Genomic DNA, 14,188 nt, shown 5'->3' on the forward strand with positions numbered 1-14,188 from the left:
TACCCATTTACTTTCTGAACATGGAATACAGCCATCTAGTGCCAAAACCTATCTGAAAACTATGTTTTTTTTACTGCTAATAATAATTTATTTAGCTAAAGTTGAAATCTAATGGTGTGTAACTAAAATTGGCTAAAAAAGAAAAGTCAAAGCGGAGAAAGGAACATGAACTTAAGCGTTCCCTGATTGAATCGTCATTCACTTCCCACCCAAACTTTATGCAGCTAAGAAAGAATGAGCTCATCCTTTAATATGTTGACAAAACTCAAAGGTTGCATATTGTAAAAAAAAAAAAAAAAAAAACACTTTCTGCAGTCTATTAAACCTACATTCACTCTGATTCTGTACAAACCAGAGTATTTGTTTGTTTATAGACTCCTGAGGGCTAGTTCAGCAGGTTTTCCTACCTCCTTTATCCTTTCAGCTGCTTATGACATTTGACAGGCATTCAACAGATCAGTTATTACCTCTGTGCTCCATTTAGCCCGTTCCTTTTTACTGTGTGGGTGGCATTTCTTTCCAAGTTGTTTTAGTCTAGTACTAACAATGTCTGTCCTACAGCTTACAGATTTCATTAGGTATCAAAGAGGTTAAATCAGTCTAAAAGTCAGTCCTACGTTGCATTCACTGTGAACTGCTCACCTGGTTGAAGATTCCTCTCTGTCAGTGCTGATTAGCTGATGCTTTGTCGTGTCATCACAGCACAGGGTGCTGCTAACCTCCTCACTTCCTTTTGCTTCCTACAATCAGAGGGGTGGGAGAAAAAAGATCAGGCCAAAAATAAAGAAGAAATCCTGTCAAAGTCCTGCACCAGCTGTAACGAATATCCTGAAAAAGGAAGTGAATGATAAGTAAGGCTCCACCCCTGATTTAAGAATGGCAGTTAACCCTTGCAATGCTTCAGCAGATCAGCCCTGAGGTTAGAAGACAGTAGAATGCTGCTGCATGTGAAATCTATCAGTTATCTATTCTTGTTCATGCAAGGTGGTCTATGGGTTAGGGGCATGATACACTGAGGATAGGTAGCCAGTCCAGCCCAGGGCAGCACAGAAACACACAGGACAGATTATTATGAATAAACCTGCAAACATATTTATGTCCAAGGCCAATTTAGAGTAAACACTCAGTTAACGGCTGCGTCTTGTACTTTGGAGGGAAGCCAAAGTACCGAAAGAGAACCTTACTACTTACTGGGAGAGCATACAAACTGCAGGCAATAAGACCCCTGGCCGGGATTCATACCGCAGACCTTTTTTTTTTTTAGCTTTTTTTATTGTCATTACACTGTCACAAGTACAGAGAAACAAAATGAACTCTCTGCATTTAACCCATCCGCTCTGGGAGCAGTTGGCTACCATTGTGCAGCACCAGGAGAGTAGTGTGAGAGTAGTAGGACTCAGAGTGGCAGTCTGCTGGAGTGGGGCTTAAACTCAAAACCTCAGGATTATAAACTAAAGGCCCTAACCACTAGGCCACCACTCCCCGCTTTTTTCCTTTTGAAAATGCACCAATCGATCGACCAGAGATCAGAATCGGCCAACTTTCCTTTCATCTGCTCTATAAACACTGAAAACATTTGCTTTTTAAGTAAGCTTTGCAGTTCTGGCCCCTAAGTTGTTGAATAAACTGCTACTGGTGGTCAGACATAACCTGACAACAGCCAGATGCATGTCTCGCTCCGCCTAGCTCCACTCACATACATCTGGGAACCCGCTCATTGAAAGTGATTTCCCCAACCGAATTTATGATCTGTCCAATCAGGACGCAGGGCGGGTGTTTCCTGGAGTGGAGAAGCGACCGTGAGATTCCAACAACAATGGCGGCTCGCATTGAGGAAGCAAGCGTTAGCATTGATGCTGCTATTTCTTCTGTGTTATCCAATCTATCTGATATTGTTTCATTAAAAGAACATCCGAGAACGGCTTTGAAGGCTTTTGTTGGTGGAAACGATGTTTTCGCCCTTCTCCCGACCGGATTTGGCAAGAGCTTGATCTACCAAATGGCTCCTCCTCTCACAGCGTCACGGGTTAGCTTCGGTGTGAGTGGTTGAAATAGCACGTCAATAAAGATGACAGACAAGTGGCTTATCCAATCGTATGCAAGGAGTTTTGATAAGGCCCAGCCTTCAGTAAAGGCAATTCCTATGGCGGGTTCCCAGATGTATGTGAGTGGAGCTAGGCGGAGCGAGACATGCATCTGGCTGTTGTCAGGTTAGGTCAGACAGGCTCCATCTCTTGATGTTTTTAAAACTAATCTGAAAACAAACCTTTTATCATGGGCTATTAACCCAGAGTGAGTTATTTTTTTTCTCTTCATCTCTGCTTAAAATGTACTTGTTTACCTTTTTTTGTTTTTCCTTTCTGGTATTATTATTTTTTGTATTTATGTACTGTACAGTACATAAATACAGTAACATGGTGCATCCAAACTTTGAATGATTTTTAGTCTATAAAGTCATAAATCTATGATCTTTACTTTGGTGGATGTTTTGATATCTAATTGAATTATATTAATGTAAACGAGAAGCTTAGATATAATATATTATTATTATATTATTTGATTTTCTTGAGGGTTTCAAAAGTTGTTTTCTTTCTAAATAACCTTTATTTAAGGGGGGAGTTGGCGTAGTGGTTTAGAGCAGTGCGCTTCTGCTCTGAGAAGGTTGCAAGTACCTATTTCGAAACCAACAGCCCCGGGCGCTGCACAATGGCAGCCCACTGCTCTCCAAGGATATGGGTTAAAATGCAGTGGGGTATATTTCTCCAATGTGAGATCAATAACTTTCAGTTATTATTGTTATTATTATTATTAAGTAGGTAGGACTCATAAGGTGGCCTGAAACATTTTTTTGTATATTATGGTAAAAACAAACTGTACGGAACAAATACAAATGTAAAACTGTCACTGGACCTTAAAGACCAATAGATGCAGGTACCTGCCTGAAGAACATCTGATATGTGCGTCTCAGCCTATAACCATGTAGCAACTTGTTTTGGCAAGATGCAGGTTGTATTTTCCCTTTAAGGGCTTTTTTCCAGGAACCACTAATGTGTTTTTTTGCAGCCGTTACTTTCCTCTACCTCTGGTGATTCAATCAGGGTAAACATATTATACCCGGGTGGAAATTTACATCAGAAAAAAAAAAAGTCATCAAAAGCAGGAAGGACTCAACTCTGTCCTGAATTTATAGTAAGAAGGAGGTTTCCCTCTAAGCTAAACTCCTTTAAAATTAATTTTCCCTTAATTTAAACTTTATTTTTTTTTTTTTTTTATTACAGACATCAGCCTTTGGCTGTCTGTGGAAAGTAAAACATCTTTTAGGGTTTTAAACTGATTGTATTGGAATTTTATGCAGCATTTAGGATCTGACGTATAAATAAAAACCAAACACAAACACCAGGGATTAAATATTATTATAGCAACAAAACAAAAAAAAAGAGGTTATGGCTATAGAAAAAGCTAGTTGTAACCCTGATGGATGCTGTAGTTTATGGCACCTTCACAGAGTTATAGAATAAGCCATTATGAAAGAATCCAAAGATTAATTGCCCTTTATTTTCCCAATGGGACCGTTTGGTACATTTCTTTCTTGCAGGCTATTAAGGACCTTCAGTAACAGTGGCTGTTATTCTGAAACGGCACAAAAACTGCAGCAGAAATGCAGACATCAAACAGCACAGGTGAGACTGCAAGCATGATTAGGTTCCAGGACATAAAAGTTAAGAGTATTAGAACAGTAACCCACATTTACAGCCTTCAATTGATTCTAAATCTTCAGAAACTGCACTTCTAAAAACCTATCTACAGATTTTTTAATTAAATCCAAGGTCAGTATTTATAACAAATCCCTTAAACTTGAACTTCTTTGGTTAATCTGGGCCTGAGGAGTGTTTATGGCATGTTTGGATATCTGTTTTTTCTCTAAAACATATAGTGATATGTGTCCCTTGAGGAACCTTTGCTTTTTTTTTTTTTTCTCTCTCCATGGAATCCATTGTTTCCTTCAGCGAATAAAATGTTCCATCTGTTCCTAAATTATTCTGCACTCCTTTCCTTTACATAAAACATAACGGTTGATCTAACCAGCCCGCACAAATTGTAACAAAAATGTTATCCATTGTAATTTATTTTTCAACTTTTGGGTATCATCTTGTAAAGAGGATGAGGATGTGTTCTGATGTCCAGGTTCCCATAAAAGTAAAGTGTGTGACATTTCTGAGACCATTGTCAAAACAAAGTAGTTTTTTCAAAAGTGGTTCAAATTAAACAAAAAGTGCAAACATGCAAATAACATACAAATTGATGCTAATTATTGTGCTCCACTTAATTTAAAGGGAAAATATAAATATTAGAAACACGTTATCTTTTCTATTGTATATACGTTTTGTGCACTTAATACTTTCTAAAAACACATGGAAATTTTAATTTAGTCTCTTCAAGTCATGCATGGATATATTTAGATTCTGTTGGAGTCAAATGATTTTATCTTAGACAGTTAATCAGCTGTTTCCACTACTTTTCCCTGAAAAATCCCATGAGAATAGGATGGAAACACAGATACAGATACAGTGCAGCATAAGCTGTCATTTCATTGCATAGTCAATGTTACTGTCTGTATATGAAGTTGTTTACACCAATATTTTATTTATAAAATGATTTTAAGATGTTTTTTTGTTTCTCCCCCATGTTGTGTTTGGCATTCCATCTTTTAAAAGCCGACACATTAAGCTTGGGTTACAAATCAAAATGGAATCGTCTGGGAAAAGATTTTTTTCCATGAATTGCAAATAAACCAAAACGTTTGTCCTGATAATTTAGGCAAGTTTTATTGAGGTCACGTTATGTAGCCTAAAGAAAACCTCTTTTCAGACATGTGAAAATCAACCTAATTCTTTTAAAACTGTTTCAGTCTACTCGCTGAACAGACAGGGATTTACATCTAGCCGTTTCTGTCTTCTTGGGTCTTTTCACACACGCTGAGAGTGAAGCCTGCAGCTGTGTGAGTAAACACTTTAGTAAACCCCTGGCGTGACCTGGTGAGGATAAGTGGACCTCCAGCTGTGAGAAAAATACCTAAAATTGTGTAAATACCCTAAATTAGAGAAGCTTCTTACAAACTAAATGCTGCCCACTGATCACTGAGAGAGGAAGTTGTTTTCCCACCAAGCGGGATTTACTGTCTTTCCCAAAACAGATTTCCATTTTTTTTTTTTTTTTTTTTTTACAAAAAAGTGAATAAAATCTATTAAGAAGTTAATTCACTTTCCTGTTCATTTTTTCCGCCTTCATTTCTGATTAGCTGAGCTCTAACTCTGATGCCATTTCCTCTGATTTAAACACAGGCTGCTTTTTAGCACAAACTGACCGGAACGACCAGAGGAAATTGAGGACAGACAAATGGCAACTTTCAACACAGTTAACCATCAAATGAGACACTGTAAAACAATGGAGGCTTAATCTGAGAAAACTTTGGATGGGGTAGATTAATGCGATCCTACGATGGGAACCTGTTTTTCCACAAAAGTTTTTTTTTTTTTTTTGCTGGAACTTGCTACCATCTGGGTGTACTCGGCCAAGTTTGGCTCTGCAGAAAATGCCAAATTAGAAGAGCTATTTACATCAAATATTATGAAACCAAACCACTTCTGAAACCTAAGCCGCCTGGGAAAAAAACAGATATGCCTTTACAGTTCATTTTTAAGCTCAGATGTGCAGATCCCCCCCTGGATTTGGGAGATTTTCACATTGAGTTCCATAGATCATCTTTTAGCATAATACATTCTTCCCACAACTGCTTTAAGGTCTCCATAGACCATCAGGCTGAAGTCATGAATTTGGCCAGGTTTGCAACCAGGTGCATAAGCATTCGGTGTGCTAAGAAATGGCTCAATTTGTTATTAATGGAGCTAAACTTCCAGAGAAGAGATGAAGTGTGCAACAGCTGTTTTGGAAAAGCTTGGAAGCAAAGCGGCAAGTGAAATAGAGAGAAGAAAGCACCGAAACAGACTGACATCGCCTACAGATGTTTAAATTCAACATTTAAAACTTGGATTTTTTTTTTTGTCTTTAGGTTGATGGCTTTGGGGATTTCCATGGTTAAATACTGACAAAAAAAGTTGGACAGGTGGAAATCATTCTGCTCTGCGATTATATGCTAGAGATGAATGAATATCTACATTCAGATGTAAACCAATGCCTTAATGTTGAAAGGAGTTCACATTGCCATGCTTTACATAAACAAGTGAGAAGGAAAGAAATGTCCCAACATATGCGGTTAATAAAACTGACTTGTGCTTATTACTTCTGATGCAAGAAACTTCATACAACATTGTACTTAACCTTACTTGAAGTTAAGGTTTTCCATTACAATGTGAGAAAATTCCCCGAACGGTACTTTGAATGATCTTTATAATCTCCTCCAGAACTAATAAAAAACACATGTTCTGTTCATTAACATAATCCCAGTACCTAAAGAAGTCAAAAAGATCCATTTCAAATGCTGATACTTGCACTGTGGTTCTGGTGCTCATCTCCAGCAGTCAACTAATACCATAAGGTCCCTCAAGGGCACCACAGAAAACCAAGTAGAGCGACTTAAAGCAGCCAATTATCAAGTAATTCCCCAGATACAAGGGGGAAACCATGCAAACTGGTTTTGATCATGTCAACCATTCAATTCACTTTGTTTTGATATAGTGTGCACAGATGAAGATCAGAACCACAAGAAAAAGAGCTTATATGGATACTTAAAGGAAGTAGAAAAGTTTGAAAGAAAAAAGGGTATTAAATAACAAAGGTGCTAATTTATCTGAGGCCAAAGTTGAAGGGTCTTGCAGAAAAGTAACCAGGTTCTGACTACAGATGGAAAATACTTACCTTAAAATAAGAAGTCTTCTTTGTGGTTTCTGCAGACTTCTGATCAGCTAAAGAACAAAAAAATTTACAAAATATATATTTTAGATTTTACAGTACACAATGAGAATTACAATCCTCTAAACTGCTTGTGTAATACAGTATATTGCAAAAATAAAAAAAATCTTTAAAGTCCTTTCAATGATGGCTAGCTGAGGCTAGATTTAAAACTAAGACCTGCATAGATCAACTCAAACATAATCATGCACCCATTGTAACAGGCTGCACTCTGTACAGAATGAACTGTACAGAAAAATGTCTGCACATGTTTTGGGTTCAAGAGGGAGTTGTCTTCACAAAGAATAACATCTCGAAAAATGTAAACACTAAAGTCAGCAACGTTTTTAAACCTCAATGTCTTTAATTCAAGACAGTGACTGGAAAAATTACCTAATGTTCATTTTTAAGAGTTACTGAAGGATCAACAAGTATTCATAATAATAATAATTATTAGAAAGATAGATTTTTCCATGCAAAGGAACTCATTGAGTTTGTGTTTAAACATCTGTCCAGGGGAAAAGTAAAATTAAGTCTCATGTGAGCTACTTGATGAAAACCAGCAATGAGATTATCATCTTTTAATACGAACACGAGGAATCCATTAAATTTAACAGTATTCAAAATACATTAATTTCTTAATTCACCATAATTTCATCCTATCTCACTCTGTAAATCTTATTTTATTTCCTTGATTATCTTTTTTTCCCCCAAAAATAATAATCTGTCTTTGAAAAGCTAAGGGTTTCGGATGAAAGAAAAAGAGCATCCATGTAATGATTTATGTTTTTAACTTCCCCTGCTGTTCAGAGTTTAGCAAGATTTACTCCAAATGAAGAAACATTAAGCATTGCAGACTGGTGACTCCACTCAAACTGCACTCATAGTTTTGACTTCAGTCCAGTATTTCTCTTTTAGATCATCAGTGATTCAAGGCCAGTGCTGGAGGGAAAAGGGAGAAAAGAAAACTAAACAAATGGAAAAAAACTCCCACTAAGGTTAACAGACAATTGAGTAAGTGTGTGCATTTGTCTTTCAAGAAGGCCCTCTTAGAGCTGTGGAGAGATTATTGGATGGACCTTTGACACGGAGCTGAAAATACAAGCAAATATAAAGCTTATAAGCTCTGAGAATTGGGTGATACTCTAAATCAGTTTAATAAGACTGGGAGCAGAGGTGATGTCTTCACAACTTCAACAAAAGTGAAAACAGACAATGGTTTCAAACTGTGTGTGGTGAAAGGGTTTGTGTTTACAGTTACTGATCCTGGATAAGAAGTTTAGAAGATCCGGGAGCAGTGAACATCTTTAACCTAAACTTAATCCAAGATGTCAACCAGCTCTCTCAAGGAATATTAATACACCAACAGCGAGAAAAATAATCTCTTATCAGGCAATGATTCAGAACAATTCTAAGCACAACATTAATGGTATAGGGGAGGATGTTCTTTTTCTGAGTGGATCATCAAAATAAGTGGTCCTTCCTATTGTCAATCATTCTGGTGATGTTTACATAAGGCCGTCCGATGTGCTCTTTCCCATTTTCACTTACCGGTGGCGAGTCTTACATAGTCGAAAAATTGCAAATCCTTTGGAAAGTAAGCTTGTATTAGCAATGCAAACAGCAACTTTTAAACAGAGCATGCACGAGGAGAAATGGGCTCGTGCACGCTCTGTTTAATAGGCGTCCCCTCTCCTGAGCAGGTACAGGGTTGTGCTTGTGCATTTTTTAAGTGGAGAGGACGGGTCTTTGCAAAAATTCACCACAATACCTTTAATATGTCATTAGTTAACCAAGATACAGAAATGTTATCTAAATGTCTCTGTTTTAGTGTTATTTACAGAAATGCATATTCAAAAACAGACATGGACGGTATTAATTTGAACAAAACCTACATTACCTTAAGTAAAATAAAGTATAAAGTAAAATCACCGAGAGATTGCAGCTTTGAGACTTCAATCGCAGTAGTGATCTGATATGATATAATCAGGAATCATGTACTTATTTTGTAGTGTGGAATGTTAGAAAAGGCTTGATCAAATTATGTAACTTAAACAAAGAAGAATAGTAAAGAGTATTTCTATCAGCATAACAGTGTCATTGATTGTAGATGAAGGATGATAGAATCTGATATCACTTTTTTTGGCCAATATCAGATCAATGTTAATATTGGATCCAGACATCCCCTTTTAATTACAACAATTAGGCTCCAAACTAGGGTTGCAACAAACAATTGTTTCGCAAATCGATTATCTGTAGATTATGTCTTTAAATAATCAATTAATAATCGGATAACCAAAAGTTTCTTAAAAAATAATTTTTACAAATTCAAACAAGGTGAAAGTAAAACCTTTCTGCTTGAGGAGCTCAGAATAGAGCATATTGACTGACAAAAACTTTTTTTTTTTTTATCTGACGTGCAAAATGTTTAGATATTTTTTCAAATCTTGGTATTTTTTCTGCTCTAACTGATTTGCAGTGTCAGCTAAAGGCATATTTTACAGTCGCTATACTCCAGTTAACGATTAATCGATTACTAAATTAGCTAATGATTATTTCAATAATCGATTAATCAGGATTATTCCGATTAATTGTTTAAGCCCTACTCCAAACCTTACTTAAGATACCTAACACTTTAACCCAAAATAAAAAAATGCCCACATTTTACTTCACCACCCTCCCCAAAATATGAACCTAACCTTTAACCTTTATTGACATAATGTCCTCCACAGAGAAAGTCATATGATTCAGATTCCTGTGAAGCACCATGACTTACGGTCCATGGAGCCTGGCATAATTTGATATAAGTGGCACTCATCCTAATAATCTTACAATCATACAAGGCTTATTTATTACCTGTGATTTCTCACTCTCTTTATTTGTATCTCTATATCAAAACAAGGCAACTCATAAAGTGACTATATGCTCCAAGCCTCACTGTGATACAATCAACCAGGGAACTAATATTGTATTCAATATCTTGTTAACAGAATAAGAAAAAAGACCCAGAGTGAAAATGTGACAGTCAGCAAAATATTGATGGTAGCAAATGATTGTTAACTCCTATCCCATGTTGACTGAAATGTCACATTCACTGACGTAGATTTTATCCAGTTTTAGAGATGATCAATTCAGGTTCATCCAGGTAAAAACCTCTACAGATATTAGTTCCCACAAATCTAATTTTCAGCTCCAGAGCTGCTAATCACATGGTTATGTGGACAGGATGAAGGAGAACCAGACGGGGTTTTACCTCCTGGACATGAATTGTTTATCTCTGTCCAGTCTACAGGAATCAAAGACCCATCCTGACCAAAGTACAATTGCTTCCTATGTCTCTTCCAAGTCATCTAAGAGCCAGTTTCTCCTGATGGAGGGTTTCAGTCTTTTAGCAGAATTGTTTGACATCACAAGCCTACAAACCGCACATATTGAGAAAATTAAAGCAATTCAAAACAATGAGCTCAGATGTTGGATGATTAGAAGTGGTAGCTGCCAGTGGTGCATCTAACGTACCCTGCGTCAGGAGTAACTTCAAACATGAGAATGTAAAACATGCATGAATGTAAAACACCAGAACAAAGTGCATAAAAATAGGACAGGTAGATGTTCATTACAGAGACGGGAGTGAGGTTAGTATTTGGACAGATTGTTAGAAACTAAATGTCAAACATTACCCTTTATTATTTGTAATTGCAAAACACAACCATCATGAGGGATAATCATTTGTTACACTCCGTTGACTGGAAGGTTTTTAAAATGCCAGCCTCAATAAGGTGATCTAGAAGTGAGATCAGTGTTCCTTTCAGACTGACTAATGGGCAACAGTTGAGTGGGAAAGCAGCATGTGCAACAATAGAGGATCTGAGTGCAGTGAAAGTAGAGGGTTCATCTTACCCTTATGCTCCTCTGGGTCATCGGTTTCCAGCAGCCTAGCAGAGTGAGAGAAAGGCAGACATAAATGAGGTTGCTTGGAAGCATAATGAATTAATGAAACCACATGGCTGTTAGAACTACAACTAGGAAAGAAAGAAGACAAATCTTACAGCTGCTTTACAAACAACTCATGTAAAAACACACGCTCCAGCTCGTGTGGAAGCTAAAGAACGGGAGCTATCCACTTAATTTGTCTCACTCGATATGCACTCAACGCATCAACCCGTGCGCCTGTTTCGCTGCATGCTTGCATGTTTCTCTGTGTCGCATCTGAAGGGAGCAATTCATCTCTAAGTAATGGCCGTTAAAAATGGATGCGTTTCGGGGGGGGCAAGCATGATGTAATAGGAGGAGTGGAGGGGGATGCTTGTGACACAAAAGGAGAATCCTACAGGACATCTGGGAGGGGTGAAAGCCTGGTGAAGGACAGGAAGTGGTAAAAGTGCAAGATCAAAATCAGGGCTCTAAGCTCTATTATTACTTATAACAGTAAGTTCCAGTTAATTCAAAATCTTTATTTTATGTAAGCTATTATGGACTGTTAAAAACACAACACAGCAACTTAAGCATTTAGCAAAAGTCAATTGTATTTATATGAAACCTTGTCACTTTGGAGCAGTAAGCTTCTGCAATAGTTGGAACAGAACCAGGCTTCATGATTGAAGTTATTTAAATCCAAATCTTTGTGATTTTTTGCTTATTATGGCAGGAGCATTGGGGTTTAAAGCTTTGATATATGTTCAGGTAAGACATGGCCTAGAATGAGATTCTCATCGTATGACTATAAAAAAAGGGACACAGTTTATTCATGTCACAGAATTAGCCCAAAAAATAAAACATACATTCAAAACAAGAGTTAGACTTTCTAACTAATCAGCAAATGTGTTTTAATCATTATTGTGGCACCATTATGGCAGTAATCAGACAGGAAACAGGCAGGAAGAGAACGGCGAAGGATATGCAGCAAAAAAGTCCCAAAACCAGGAATCAAACCCTAGATTGCTGCTTGTAGGTTCATACCTTCCATATAAGGTGAACCTTCTCTATTGCTACACCACAAAACACCTATAATGGTACTTCTAGCATCTATCTTTTATATTTGGGTATAGGCTGCATTCAAAATATTAAATATATACCCACTAAATGTAGTTGCATTTATGAAGTTACTTGTTGCTTATTATATTATCCAGACTTTTGTGCCTATGAAGCGTTTTAACATGCACAGTATTTTAGTAGTTGTTTAGCAGTATTTAATACGAAAGTATTTTGCAGTATTTGTGTTCTGTACAACTGTTTAATTAACAGCTTGCACGTTAATATGGCAATTTGTATCTTAATGAGAATGTGTTAAAGGAATAGTACACCCAAAACATGATTAGCCTTCATTTTCTACTCACCCCCATGCTGAACAACACTCTGGAGTACTTTTTTGATATCTCAAATGCATCTGGAGATCTGGGAGGCTTCTTGCTGTCTGCTGACATTCAAATAATGGAGGTCTATTGTGCCCGAGACAGAAAGGTCCATAAAAGTCCACAAAAAACGTGTCAATATTCCTCCATACTGCTCGTCCAATGTATTCCAAGTGTCCTGAGTGGGTAGCATCCAGAATTTACTCGAAACGAAGTCATTTAGAATGTTTTTAGAGCATAAACAGTAGTGTATAGGACTTCCTGAAAGCGCGCGCCGGCGTGTTCATGACGCTACGGAAACCGCGGCAGACCAAGCCAGATGAAAGTGCGCATTCAGCTCGGCAAAGAACTCATGCTCTTCCTCAACACTGAAGTCCTCAGACATTTTTCTTTCGTTGTTTCTTTCTTTGCACAGGTAAACAGCACATTTCTTCTTCTACGCTTGCATTATCAGCAGAGCAGACGCTGAATGCGCACTTTCATCTGGTTTGGTCTGCCGGCTTCCGTAGCGTCATGAACACGCCGGCGCGCGCTTTCAGGAAATCCTATACACTACTGTTTATGCTCTAAAAACATTCTAAATGACTTCGTTTCGAGTAAATTCTGGATGCTACCCACTCAGGACACTTGGAATACATTGGACGAGCAGTATGGAGGAATATTGACACGTTTTTTGTGGACTTTTATGGACCTTTCTGCCTCGGGCACCATAGACCTCCATTATTTGAATGTCAGCAGACAGCAAGAAGCCTCCCAGATCTCCAGATGCATTTGAGATATCAAAAAAGTACTCCAGAGTGTTGTTCAGCATGGGGGTGAGTAGAAAATGAAGGCTAATCATGTTTTGGGTGTACTATTCCTTTAAAGAAGGTTAAATAAAACAAAAGCAAATGAATAAATAGGTCAGAGGAGAGCCTGCGTTTGGCTGCTCCTGGTTTGCAAGCTGTGGTTTAGAAAATGCTCTATGTTAACAAAATGGGTGTAGCTCTGTTTTTTTTTTCCAAACGGCTTTGACAAATTGCTAAGACATTTTTTTTCCTTTAACTGACCACCATCCTCGACATGGCACTGTCGGGAAAACTTTTCTCACACCACCACCTTTTCTGGAATCTCATAAAATAGAACTTTAAACTGAATGAAAGGAATAGCATGAAATTGTGATGCTTTTGAACAATTAAAAAATACGTTCATTAGAAAGTTTCAGGTTAAAAACATCAAAGACAGCAACTAACCAATCAATTAAAGCATGTAGGACTTATCATTAATAATATACAAAGCAAGAAGACCTTTGAGCAATACTACATTCGTAGTTTTAGGGCTGAAACAATCAGATTAATCAATTATTAAAATAATCGTCAAGAAATGTAGTAATTGATTGTTAAATAGAGTATAGAGACTGTAAAACATGCCTTTAGCTGACAGAGCAACCCATTTAAAGCAGTAAATTTAGCAAGATTGTAAAAGTTATTTAAAATCTTTGCATTCAAGATAAAAATAAATCTGTCAATATGCTCTATCCAGAACTTCTCAAGTGGAAAAGCTTTAGTTTCAGCTAGTTTAATTTCGTAAAAAGTCTCCTCTAAGGGAACCTTTGGCTATTTTTAGGCTATTAATTAAAAAAAATAACTGACAGATTAATCGATTTGCAAAATAATCATTATTTGCAGCCCTAGTAGTTTTAGTTTCCTTGATTTGGGGGTCTTGACGGTGATGGAGCACATTCCTGAAACTATATAAAACTGAACTTCATTTTAATGGTTTCATTTTATCTATTATTCTTAGACAAGTGCCATATTTGTCTATTAGAGGATGACTAAAAATAGAATATATATAAGTGTATGAAGAAAATAAAGATTAAACAGGTAAATAACTGTATATAATTTGACACTACTACCCTTTAACTACTACTTCTACCTAAGAGTGTTAGTTTA

At 37.1% G+C, this 14,188-nt stretch overlaps 1 protein-coding gene across 2 annotated transcripts in view; it reads right to left on the reverse strand.

Moving 5' to 3' along the window:
• svild (supervillin d) overlaps positions 1-14,188 on the reverse strand; it is a 69,171-nt gene that overhangs the window by 31,740 nt on the left and 23,243 nt on the right. For both annotated transcript variants that reach the window (XM_038298814.1, XM_038298815.1), the window contains exons 3-5: positions 10,807-10,841; positions 6,877-6,923; positions 643-740 (exon numbers count right to left, since the gene is read on the reverse strand). In XM_038298814.1, the coding sequence (XP_038154742.1) occupies positions 643-740; positions 6,877-6,923; positions 10,807-10,841 (180 nt within the window). The remainder of the gene's footprint in view (positions 1-642; positions 741-6,876; positions 6,924-10,806; positions 10,842-14,188) is intronic.

Source organism: Cyprinodon tularosa, unplaced genomic scaffold (assembly GCF_016077235.1).
Source record: "Cyprinodon tularosa strain WSP-4 unplaced genomic scaffold, ASM1607723v1 ctg416, whole genome shotgun sequence".
NCBI classification, from domain to species: domain Eukaryota; kingdom Metazoa; phylum Chordata; class Actinopteri; order Cyprinodontiformes; family Cyprinodontidae; genus Cyprinodon; species Cyprinodon tularosa.